General features: G+C 45.3%; 1 protein-coding gene across 2 annotated transcripts in view; it reads left to right on the top strand.

The window, feature by feature from the left end:
- Nucleotides 1–13,204, top strand: part of CA10 (carbonic anhydrase 10) — a 498,625-nt gene that overhangs the window by 476,212 nt on the left and 9,209 nt on the right. For both annotated transcript variants that reach the window (XM_077163066.1, XM_077163067.1), the window contains one exon: nt 4,254–4,326. In XM_077163066.1, the coding sequence (XP_077019181.1) occupies nt 4,254–4,326 (73 nt within the window). The remainder of the gene's footprint in view (nt 1–4,253; nt 4,327–13,204) is intronic.

The raw sequence follows: 13,204 nt of genomic DNA, 5'->3' as shown, positions 1-13,204 counted from the left end.
GAAAAGCTTCAGAGTGGTCCTTTTTATAGCCATGGAGATTTATGGAAACTGAAGTCCCCTTCAGAGAGATGCAAAAACTGTGAGCTCCATTTCAGAGCATCAGGGCCCAAGGAGATGTCTGTGCTAGACAGGCTTCTGGTCTCCCTTAAAATTCAGATGAATCACAGGATGCAATAGAAGGGATGGGAGTGGCTCCCTGATGTCTAGCAGGTTTAAAAGCCCATCCATCTGCTTGCACCTCCTTGGGGAAAGAGATACAATTGAAATGTAGGAGTGCTGTCCCTTCCAGGCACTGCAGGAAACAGCTCCCTCCAGCTTCCGCAAAATTGCTCTCATGCTCACTCTCCCTCATAAGCATCTGGGTAAAACGAAGCAAAGATCACCAGTGCTGACTTTATGGCCTCCCAGGGAGGCCCTACATCTCCCTAACAGTCAACATAAACAAAGTAAAATGTCCATCCCATCAAATTCTAATGTGTTAAGAAATGATTACCTTCAACATTTTGGAATACGTGAGAGAATGCTAATTTTTTAATGGTTTTTCCAACTGGGAAAGAAAAAGAAGACAGCAATATGTTGCAGTTCCAAAAGTTGACAGTCACTGCACAAGCCCCTTGAGAATGCCAGACCATTAGAGGAAGAGTCTCAACCAGAACTTGGAATCCAGTGCAGATGACCAATAGCAGCCCAGTATTCTCCAGGAGGGAGTTTTAACAAAGATCTCCTGATGCCAACATCCTTATTCAGGAGGATGAGCCCCCGGGTCAGCCCCAGGGCATTTCTCCCTCCCCTTCCCCCGAGGCATCAACCTTTGCAGTAGGTACTTGACCAGCCTGGTCAAGCCTCTTGAGACTCTACACCTCCTCTTAGCTTTCTCTCCCTTACCTGGCTCAGGCCTTTTTGTGGTCCAAACAGGCTGTCCCTGACCAATGCCAAACTCTTCTATGTGAAATTAGTAGAGGAAGGGGCCTTTGGCCAGGGATATATTTTTAGGCTGCCATGTTTTCTTAACACCTGATATGACATCCCAAAGGAAATTGGTTCTGCTCTAAATCTCTTGACATCATCACAAACCCTATAATAATACACGATAGATTCCTGAATACCAGGCATTGTGAAATGTGCTTTCCATCCACTTTGTCATTTAATCCTTAATAATAAGCCTATAAAGTGGGTATCAATGTCCCTATTTTAGAGATGAGGGAAATGATTCTTGGGCATCCCACCTAAGTTCACATAGCTCCTGAGAGTTCAGCCCGACAAGGAGCCCAGGTCTTACCTGGCTTTAATGCTCATTACCTTATTCATAGCACATGCCTCAGAGCTGGAGAAAGTAATTGAGAGGAAAAAGAGAAAACTGAAAATATCACCCCCACCCCTACTCCCAGGCTACCCATGAACTCAGGGCAAGTTCTTGTGTATCCCTCATCCTGCCCCATCATGACCTAGGTCCCCCTTATGACGGGGAACACTGGGCCTCGCACCTTTCAAGGCTAGACTGTTGTCATCCTTGTCCCTGTTTTCCCGTCCTGGTGGTGAAACCTGCAGATTTGCCGCAGGATTCCGTCGTGTGCGCCCGGGGCTCGCCTTCCCTGTGCTTTTTTCCCAACGCCAGCTCTCCCGTGAGTCGCTCCCACCGGCCTGCCCTCCACGCCTGACCTCCTCAGTCTCGGTGCCTGAGTTTGTCTCACTTTGTTCAAGGCTCCTGAGTCACTGAAGGTCATCGTGGACGTGCAGGCGTGTGGCAGCTGACAGGGTGGTTGATGGCCCGGAAGCCAACCTCCTCAACAGCCTGACTCCTGGGGCTTCTCACGAACTTCTGCAGAAACACTGGCTCCACTGAGATCACTGACTGACGGGCAGGACTCACACCCCCGGGTGCTTCCCTGTGCGGGGGGAGGCTCTCATGCCGCAGACCCCGAGGCCAGGGAAAGGATGGTCTCCTGCATCTGCTCCGGCCAGTGTGGCTTCCCGGGATGCAAATGTGACGCTTCTGGCTAGACAGACCTCAAACCCGCCACAGCATTTCTGTCTTTGCCTGACATAGCCAACTCCCAGCTGTGCCACAGTGAGTTCTCCAAGCTGCAACTTGTCATCCACCCATCCCAAAATACCAACTGCACATGGTACACGAGCCAGCCTTCTTCTGGGCACTGGTCCCCAGGAGTGAAACCAGCCAAGCCCTTGGTCTCTCAGGGTACAAACCCTGGTAGGTGTCCTCCCTCCTTCTGAGCCTCCTGCCTTCCCTCTGCAGCTCCCTGCCAGGTAGAGAGGAACAGAGAGGCCCCACATCCAGATCACCTGAGCCCAAGAGATGTCACCCTAGTCAAAAACTGGGCTGTAGAAGCCCTGGGAGTTGTTGGCTAAAAGAAGAGATTTGTTATCTGTGGGTTTTATTTATCTCAGTCTCCCCTACTAATCCCCACCCTTTCCATGACCGCAGGGAACTGAGATTTGGCTGTAATTGCTACTCAATCACACACCATTAACTTCCCACTTAAGCTCACTTATTCCAAGTACATATTTTATCCTCTCACCCACGCAGCCAACACACTAAAGCCCACAAATCATCTGCGTGTACTTTGGAATTTTTTTCAGTTATCTCTCATCAGCTCCAAAGGGTCCGATTCCAACTTTAGCACTACCCAGACTCACTGGATACCAGGATCCCAACGCATCTGGTTAAGGGATGTGACCCTTACGAAAAGTGGGAGGGGGGGGTTGTTTGTTTTATTGGCTTTTCTGTTTTCCCTGGAATGCATCAGAAAAAAACCTGGGAGACTTCAAGCTATCTTTTTTGGGTTTTTTTTTTTTTACTTTTTAATTTTATTATTTGTATTCTTCAGGCTCTCTTTTTAAATGGCTAAAGAGAACGTCAAAGTAGAAGTTGAATTTGGCAGTGAAGCTTCTGGGGAATAGCAGTGTTTGATTTGGGACTTTTCTCTGTTGGGTGTACGTTCACCTCTGTTAAGCACTGTCACTCTCCAAGCTCCCCTTGGTATGTGTCTCACCAGAGCACACCCAGGAAACTGTGTGCTAGAAAGACAGGCAGGTGGAGGGAAAATAAACAGTCTGTTCTCCCTCCAAACTAAAATTACCTGTTGCTTATCTAATAATAATAATCATCTGCTGCAATTTTTCCAACCCTCAGAATGAATCAGATTTAAAATGTTGATGTGTCACAACATCCGATTAACAGCTGAGGCATAAATTACAGAGCAGCGAGGTAGGACAGAAATGTGTAGGACGAAAAATGGTACCTTGGAAAAGGCTGAGTTAAAAGTGAGTTGTTAAGAAAACAGCATACACAGTTGTGTAGGGGACCTCACACTCTCCAAAGGATAGTTCTCCAACTTAAACCCTTTGAAGTTTGGCTTATTCTCTCCCAAAGGAGGAATCTAGAGATATGAGGGAATGGGCATAGAACGAGAACTGATCCCCTAACATCTCACACAATGTTTGGCCCACAATAGGCATTCAGTAAATGTTTATTGGATGGATGCATGGACTAAAGTTTGATTGACTAATGACATGACATATTCATTTCATATAATTTATACGCAGTGATAAAACAAGGTTCTGTATTACTTGTTATTTTTTCATTTCCTATTACCTTTGTTCTGGATACTCTGTCTCTCTCATGCTCTACTTAGATAAATATCCCTTCCTAACATGTCACTCCCTACCCACTGCTTAAAACCCATTGATGATTCTCCATCCCTACAGCATACAGTTTATGTTCTGCCATGAGATTCAAAGTCTGGCATGAGTTAGCCCCTTGCCTGCCTCTCTAGGCTCATCTTCCACCCTTCTCCCACACTGTCAGGAAATATCTTCAGTTTCCTAAGCATGCCTTGTTTTCACTCCTTCATGTTCATGTGTGTGCAAATCCTCTATATGGAAAGTTTTTCCTTGCCCTTCCCCGTTCTCCACACTTACAACCAAATGCTTGAACCTCCACCCCTCCTCCAAGATCCGGCTTCAGTCTTAACTGCTCAGATTCCTCAGGTGAGTGGTGCTTCCTCTCTAGTGACTAACATAGCACTCTTCATGCTATATTATGACAATTTATCTACTCGTCTGTCTTCTTTCTCTCACCTGGAGTTTCCTTGAGAGTTGGGTCTGTATCTTGCATCTCTGGATTTCCAGCCATCACAGTGTGAGGCACATGTGAATGAATAAATGAATGCTGGAGGCAATGTTTATCCTGGAACAGTACTGCACAGTCACTAATATTTTCTTTTCTCTCCTAGGTTTCTGATTCATCAAATCCATTTCTTAATCGAATGCTCAACAGAGATACGATCACAAGAATAACATATAAAAGTAAGTTCGGTTCAATTTCCTATACAGCACCTATTCTATAAAGGTTAGTCCTGTCTGAAGGCAGGAAGCCAGACTGATGATCTCTGAGGGCCCCTTTTCAGCTTCATGATCCTTTAATTCGCAGAAAGTCATGCAGGAAAGTCAAGATTGGCCAAGAAGCGACTCATTTCAGAGAGATGTCCCTGGGTGCCACTGTCATCCATGCCTGGCTAAGGCGATAATGATTATGATAACGGTGGCCATTGTTATCCCGTGGATTGATAATAAGCTGGGGGATACTGCCTGCTGACAAACTCAGCCATGTCCGCTGGCCCACATTTGGGTTTTTGCCAATTACATGATTGGAAAAGCATCCATCAGATACTTTGGATCCAACCTCAACACTTCCAGTGGCCCTCAGCTGGACCAGTTCTTCCTCTCTGTTTCTCTGGATCTGCCTTCCAGGCTGAAATGGGGCAGCATCTTTCTTCATTCCCATGTGTGACCCACTAATCCAGAGGACTCGGTCCAGTTTCCTTAGGCTTCCAGAGTTTTGTTTCATTTTTGCTTTTATTTTACCACCAGGTTCCTTAAGCAGAAAAGAGAGAAGAGTACAAAGTTAAAGGGTAAGAGGAAAAAGGATTTCATCCATAGTGATCCCAAGAGCTGCAGGATTTGGGAAAAGTTATGAGAAATAGCAGAGGCCAAGAGATGAAAGAAGTCTAGATGAAAAAATGTATACTTGAGAGTGAGCAGGGGCTAGGATTCAAGTCCTGACATTGTCCTTAGGCAAGGGGCTTCCTCACTTGGAGCCTCTGTTTAAACTCCTGTAAAGTGAAGTTGAACTTCAAGGTTCCCAAGGTCCTTCAAGGTCTAGGATTCTGAATCAAGTAATAGATAAACAGTGATTTTAGCGGAAGTGAAAAACAGCATGCAAGCATTCTAATACCCCTATGTACCCTTGGGGTGTCCTTCACCAAGCAAGGGGCTCAGCTGTGTCTGCTACTTCCACCTTCCATGATGATATGAAAAGACAGAGTGAATGTTTGCAGGTCTCTCTTTGGACTGCTAGAGGGAAAATACAGGGAATCCTCCCCTCGTTCATTCAACAAACATTTCCTGAGCACCTGCCCATGACAGGCACCTAGTGAGGTCTGGGGGAGGGAGCGTGATGGATGGACCTGGAGAATCAAACACCACCTAGACAGACATCGCCTCAAAGAATGAATTCCGCCCTTCCTCATCCATATTCCTACAGAGTTCTCTCCAAGTACACACTTAGATTGCTCATCTAAGGGAGAGTTTTTGTACTCCTCTGTAAATAGCACATTTTATAACTCCCCATAAAAGATGATTATTCGTTTAACTTTTTGATTAAAAAAAGCATGAAAATTAAGGAAAACGTTTTCTAATAATCTTGAATTTGCAGTTTAGAGACCATGAAAAGCCATGAAATTGCACATTAAGTCCCAACACGCAGTGTCACAGACTGCCAGCTGCAGAGTCAATCGTTGGTAGGCCTTTCTTCCCCGCCCCAGCATCGGGTCAGTAAATATTAACTGATGTGGCTGCTGCCAAAGATGAAAGCATCCGCATGGGCTGTGCTAGGGAAGGGGGCCTTCCTTAAGAGCAGGTGTTGATTCCAGGGGGCCGGACGACAGGGTGACAGATCTTGTTGGGACCAATGACAGATGACAGTTTTGTGGCGAAGTAAAACTTCAACTTCATTGATTTCTAAGGAGGTGTCCCTGCTGAATGCCGCCCCTGTCAGGTCTGAGAAGAGCACACTTTAGCAATAGCTGAAGTAGAGAGCATTGTGAAAATCCAGGACCTCCATTCATTTGTTCATTCCCTCACTCTGCAGATATTGATGTAGGACTCCGGGTGCCGGGAGATAATCGATAGGACACATTTCTTGCCCACGAGGGTCCTCACTCTGTAGGTGAGGAGAACGGACATACCAGAGTAAATCAGGTTTTATGTAGCAAACAGGGTTGGAAATAGGAACAGAACCTGTTGGGGTTTCATAAAAGTGAATGACCAGATCTGTTTATAATTATGTGGGAATGTTGCACAAAGCAGGTGCCAAAGAAGGACTGAACTATTTACTAGGAAGAGAAGAAAAGGTGTGGGGGGCGGGGGGATAGAAGGAGAGATGGAGTGAGGGGAGAGAAAGAGAGAGAGAAGGGAAAGGAGGGAGGGAGGACGGGAGGACATTCCAGACGGAGGGAGCAGCACGTACCCCAGCAGAGACAGCATTGAAAGGACTGTGGAAAATTCAATGAAACTCTATCTTCATCATCTCTTCTTCTCAGTGCCTGACCTCATACCCGATAAACACGGGTGAGAGGCTGTGTTAGGGGAGGAATGTGTGGTCTCCTGGGTGGCAGTGAGAGGACAGAGGAGTGGCAGGGAAGATGGTCTACAGCTGGGTCTTGACACCCAGCTAAGGAGTTTATGCGTGGACAGGCAGCACATTTGAAGAAATGCCCATGCCATCTCTAGAGACGCACCCCTAGAAATGCAAATAAAAGGGAGCAGGAGCACCCTGTCTCCTTCTTTCCCTCACAATCTATGCCTGGCAGGGCCAGGGGAAAAGAAATGAGAGCTGAAGTAAGACAAAGAGAGATAAGCACTTTAGGCCCTCTAATAGCAGGTATTTTTCTCGGGCCTGGAATAACAGAGGCATCCCTAAGTAACAACCCTTACCACATCCCTGCAGGGAGTGACACAGCAGGGATAATGGTGGCCCTATACACAGAATGGCCTAGACATGCACCATGCCAAGGACACTGGCAGAAAGGGATTGATTTGCTCAGCAGGGACCCCAGAGCACTTGTGCCTCCGGCTAAACTCCTTGAGGCGGGCAGTCTGTGGGTGGCTGGCTGGGTGGCTAGCAGCCAAAGAGGGGGGTTTCTGAAGTCACTCACTAGGACACTACCAGTGGGCAGAAGACACACGTCTGGAAATCTCTCCAGCAGCTCTGCAAGAGACAGCAGGCTATGCTGGCGTGGACTCATGAATTCACACCAAGATGAAGACAATACCATCTGCTCAGGGACACCTATCAGGACATCCTGCTTCTGTACTTCTAAGTCAGGCAGAGAGAAACCACACTGCCCTCCCGCCACCTCACACGACCCAGGGACACCCGACGTCCAGCCCTCTCCCCTTCTCCCGGTTCTGCTGCAATTGCCCAGAGTTGCGCCACACAGCATGCTTCACTGCCCTGTTCGTGTAGCTGCAGGGTCCCATCTGTGACATGCTGAAGCCTCAGGAATATGGAGGTGATGCTCACTGAGCGCTTTCCACACTCTAGCTCTTTGCAAAGTGCTCTCCACACAGTCCCTTTTCTGCTGCTTACAAAGCACCTCGCTTTGAAGTGGGCACAAGTATTATCCCCAGTTTAAAGGTGAGGAAACGAAGGCTCCAAGAAGTGAAGTCATGTGATTGAGGACACACACCTAGTAAGCGGTTGTATATGTCAGCAACTTCACGTAAGCAACAAGCATTCAACAGATAGCACTGATTACTCACTGCTGCATCTGTGGGTCACGACTTTGAGCTGCATGGCTAAAAGTTTGCTGGGTGGCTCAGCTCCAGACAGCTCTCATTTTCCTGGGATCAGGATGCCCAGGGTAAGTACTTCTCATGGTGGAGTCTGGAAACATCTCCTGTTGCGTAAGCCCTCAGTTTGAAACTCACGCTTCGTCACTTCCGTCCATCTTCCCTTGGCCAAAGCAAATCATGTGGCCAAGCCCAACATCAAAATCCTCCCATGGAGGTGGGGCTGGGGAGGAAATGATCATTTGCTGAACAATAATCTACTCTTTCATTGTGGAAGCAAGGATTCAAACATAGGTCTTTCCAGGCTCCTTCTTACCGTTTCCTACCTGCCATGCCTCTTCCCTGAGGAGCAAGAAAAACCTAGCTCTGAGATCTTACAATAAGTTGTAATATGATCATTTCACATTACAGGAAATGACCTATTTTCTATCAGTTTCAGTTTAGGTCTGGTTTAAAGAGCTATCTCTACTTGCATTCCATTCGCTTGGAAGAGACATATACTAACCAGAGAGTCCATGAGTGCTTTGACAGTTCAGACTCATCCTGGCCTAGGCTCTCTGCAACCCATGCCGGGCCCTTGGCATGAGACTTCCAGTGGAAATCAGTCACCCAGAGGCACACGGTGGCACTGCCATTGTTGGCATGTATAGTAACCAGGAAAAGCAAAGAGATTGGATCTAGTATGGGGCCTGTCTTCCCCCATCAGTCTTCCCCTTAAAGGCCATTGTAATGAGAAGCCAGTGTAAGACCTTGAGCAGAGAGTGACGTGACCTGCTGGCATAAGGATCTCTCCAGTTGCTCTGTTGAGAACAGACTATAGAGGGGCAAGGGTGAAAGCTGGGAGATAACTGCAGCAATCCAGATGATGAAATGCTGTTGACCACAGCCTGGATGTTGTGACGGTTCTCATAAAATGTGTTCCCTCCACCCCTCCATAAACATTCCTTTACCACCCGTACTCCTGCACTGCCTAGGACATCTGAAGCAGCGCCCTGGCCATCTTGGACCACATGGGAAGGCTCCTCTTCCCTTTTGGGCTAGACCTCTGCCTGCTCCAGGGCCTATTCCAGTCCTGAGGGTCTGTGCTTCAATGTAGTCAACAGATATTTATCAAGCAGCTAACTTGTCCTAGGTGCTTTTGTGCTAGAGATATATCAGTGAATAAAACAGATGGAAATCTCTATGCTTGGGGAGCCTGTATTGCAACATGGGGGGACACTACAAACAACAAACTTAATAAGTAAATTATATATTATGTTATAAGATGATAAGTGCTAAGGGGGCAAAACAGAGGAAGAGTTAGAGGAATCATGGATGGGGAGAAAGTTGAAATCTCAAATAGCGTGACCAAAGCCAAACTTCATAAAGAAGGTGAAAAACTTCTCTCCCATGAATGGAAAACCTCAAGGTAAGGAAGACTCAAGCCTGACCACTCTAGCCATCTGAGAGGAAGAAGGTGCCGAAGTAGGAAGCATTTTAGGTCGAGGAAAGAGCCATTGCAACCGCATCAAAGTGAGCACATGCCTAGCTTGTTTCAGAATAATCAGGAAGCAAAGAAAAGATTAGAAGACAGAGTGAGAGAGGTAAAGAAGGAACAGATCAGGTAAAGCTTGTTGTAGTCCATTGTTATCAGAAGCCAGTGTAAGAGAGCAACATGACCCAACAAAAGGCTCATGCAGGTTACTCAGCTCACAGAGTTTGGAGGGGCAAGCACGAAAATTGGAATGCTATTGCAGCAACCCAAATGCTGAAGCAATGACAATCATCACCAGGCTGTTGTGACGGAGGTGGTATGAAATATGTTGAAGGCAGAAGATGAAGGAGATATGTTGAAGGCAGAGAGCCAAGAGTTTTCTTGAAAAGATCAGATGAATGATATGAGAGAAGGAGAGAACTCAAGGGTGACTGTAAGCTTTTCAGCCTGAGCAACTGGAAGGAAGGTGTTTCCATAAACGGAGATGGGAAAGACTGTGGATGAAGCTGATCTGTGGGAAAGGAGGGAATCAAAGATTTGAGCATGTCATACTTGTCATGCCTTTTAGGCATCCAAAAAAGAGGTGTTGAGTGGGCCGCTGGATATGTGAGTCTGGATTTCAGGAGAGAGGCCTGAAGATACTATTGTGGAAGTCATCAGCATCCAGATGGCTTCTAAACCTGGATGAAAATCCTGGCAGTAGGACTAAATAGGCATTTAGTCATTTCCTTGCTTTTGAAAGGGCAGCTCAAATCCCTAAGACCTATGATTGCAAAGCGTTTCTAAAGTTATCTGACAAACCCCACCCTGGAAGAGGCCTCCTCTGTAGCTGTCTCATCAGCTAGCTGAAGGGTGAGGGTGAGGGCTCAGCACAAGCATGGAGTAAAATCACCACAGAATGGTAGTTATTAGGGACAGTCCATTTGGCAGGATTGGGCATGGATTGAAGGATTAAGGGGGAAAAAAAGGGAATAGTGCAAAATCATTCTTTGGAGAGGGTTAAGAAAATCTATGCCAAGAAATTGGAAAAAGAAGAAAGAAGAAGAATCTTGCCAAGATGACTGGGAATTTGGGAACACCAAATACCACAGTGATGGTGACAGTGTGTTCTAGGGAATAGAAGTGGGTTCTTATCCTCGCTCTACCATTTCCTTTGCTGTGTGACTTGAGGCAAGTACATTAACATCTCTGAGATACAGTTTCTTCCTCTGTAAAATGAGGATATTAATGCTGATATTGAGAGGGTTGAGTGGGATTACATTAGGTAATATGTGTCTAATCAATGATTGATAGAAACTAGGTATACAACAAAGCTGAGTTCCTGTCTTCCCCTTAATTAAACATGGCTTGGTCCTAAGGGAAATGGTGGGCAAATCCAGCCTCCTGAGGGGCGAAGGCAGGTCACTATGGTGCTCAAAAAGTTATATTGTAGGTGTATAAGTACAAGTCATGCAGGCAACACGGTTTGCTTACCTTAAACGAAGCACGGTTCTTGCACATGAATCTGCGCAGTGATGGTTACGGCTAAATGGGGTTCTACTACTTTCCTTGAAAGCTTAGATTTCATACATCTAAGAGGTAGGCTTATAAAGCACTCTCACTAACTGAGACTGACAATGGAAGAGACCAGCCTGAATTAATTTCAGGCTGAATTTAGAAAGTCTTCTAAAGAAAATCCATTTTATTAAAGTTAAATTCCCCTTCAACAGATTAAGGGTCAAGACTGAAATCATGACATTAAAAAATGGATTTTCTGAATGAATTTTCTGGAGGAGATATTGGTAATTTACTCAGAAGTATTTTATTTTTCAACATGTTACATTGGAATAATGCCAATATTCCTCCGTTTTGCTTGGGTTAATTAATTAGTGGGCACAGAAGCCCAATTACACAAAAGGTAACATCCTTATCTTTTTACTATCTACCTGATTTCATTGAGCTAGCATTTCTACCCAGAGGGCATTATTTTTAAAAAAGAGATTTTATGATATATTCAAGTGGTGAAACCAATGAGTAATGGAGTGCAAAGAACCTTCTTAAATGGGTAAGAGGGAGTAGTTATTGGAACATTGCGTATAAATGCACGCTATCTTCCAACGTCCTAGAACAGTGTATCATTTTGGTAGCTTCATTCTCCTTCAGTTTCACGTGCCTAATTTTCTAGACGGTAAATACAGTGAGGAACTTCAGTGCAGTTAAGTGTCCAAAGGATTTTAAAATTCCAAATTTTTAAAGATCTGGGTATTGTCTTAATATATTCCTCAGAGGAACAGACATCTGACTCAAGGCATTTGGAGGAAGTCTTGTTTTCTTCTGGGGCGGTGGGGTCAGAGGTGCGGGTGCGTGGTCTGAGACTTGACCCAGGTCTCCCGCAGGAAAGGCGAGAATTCTCCCACTGAAACACCCGTGCAACCCTGCAGGAAGGCTTTTAAACACGGTGCTTTGACACACCATAAATATTCCTTAAAAGATCTTTTCCAGTCTTGTCTGTTTTAGCTGCCTACCCCTACCCCTAGCTAAGAGACGAATGAATGTGTAGGCAAAGACAGACCAAGTTGTAACAGCCTCCGCAGCTCCTGTGCTTTGGGCGGTGCTGTGCGCCGGCTCCTCCGCGAGGCGCAGCGCTAACCGTGATGAACCATCGCCGGGGAGTTGAAGCATATTGCTCCCCCAGCCTTTCTCTATACTTAATTGAACTTGTACTTTCATTTCAAAGGAATGGCTTTGGAAATGTTTTCAAAGAATGCGAAATGCAGCACACCACTTCTCGTGCTGCTAAGTTGTAACTCAATCCAGTGAGGCACAGCAAAGGAGCTGCTTACCTCCCCGAATCCAATTCTCCGAGGCACGTTTTTTTCATTTATTGTTGGTGTAAAACAAAAAATCATATGACTTTAATCTTTAGTAATTGCCTTTTTTTTCATTTAAGTTGAATTTGCCTCAGATTACAAGGGTAAATATCATTCCATGTGAGAAAATTGCCAAATAGTTTCATATCGATCAGAAGCAAGTACCGTATTGATCTCTGACATTGCCGCGCCATTTCACAGTCGCGTCGTTCTCTTTGAATTGTGACTTCATAAGCAGGAAGCAGGCAACATTAAATCTCATCAGCGGTCCACAAAGGAAAGCGTGATGCACTGCACAGAGGCCACCGTGGAGGCACAGGCTGAAGGAAGCACTCCTCCACCATGAGTCCTCGGCATTTCATCTTAGGGTGTTACTCTTTAAAAAAAAAAAAAAAAAGCAACTTGGGAGTTATATTTATAACTAAGAACTCAGTATAAGATAAATCATAGGTTCAGCAAGAGTAATGTCATAAAATCAGAGGTATAGCTGTCAACTTCTACAAGCGTTTGAAAGAATAAAATTAGACTATAAACTTGCGTAAATATTGTATGCCTTTTGGTTATCTAAGAGGTCTTCCTGTACTGTAAAGATGTGGCAAACACATTAAAAAATTACAACACTGTCCTACCAAAAATTTGACCTACCTAAGGTAAAGCTTAGGTTGAAGCATGTTTTTGGATCCATAGAATTCTTTTACATGAAGAAGACCTTAACAATTATTCAGGAAAGTTCAGTGCCCCCTAAATGAGAAGTTATGTGACTTACCCGTGAAGGAACTATGAGTTACTTAGACTTGAATGAGAGCTCCTAACTTGAAGCCCAGGGCTTTGTCCTATATAAGCTGTTTTCTCAAATGATAAGGAGGAAGGGAGAGAGAGGCGGAGGTAGATAGATAGACAGACAGACAGATAGATAGGGATATTGATAGCTAGGTAAAGATATAAGACTTCCATATAAAACTCTCCATGAAACTTTATTTGAACTTCTGCCTTCATTTCCTCTCAATAA

Source organism: Tamandua tetradactyla, chromosome 6, assembly GCF_023851605.1.
Source record: "Tamandua tetradactyla isolate mTamTet1 chromosome 6, mTamTet1.pri, whole genome shotgun sequence".
Classification (NCBI taxonomy): Eukaryota; Metazoa; Chordata; class Mammalia; order Pilosa; family Myrmecophagidae; genus Tamandua; species Tamandua tetradactyla.
This window is presented reverse-complemented; position numbering and strand designations above follow the sequence as displayed.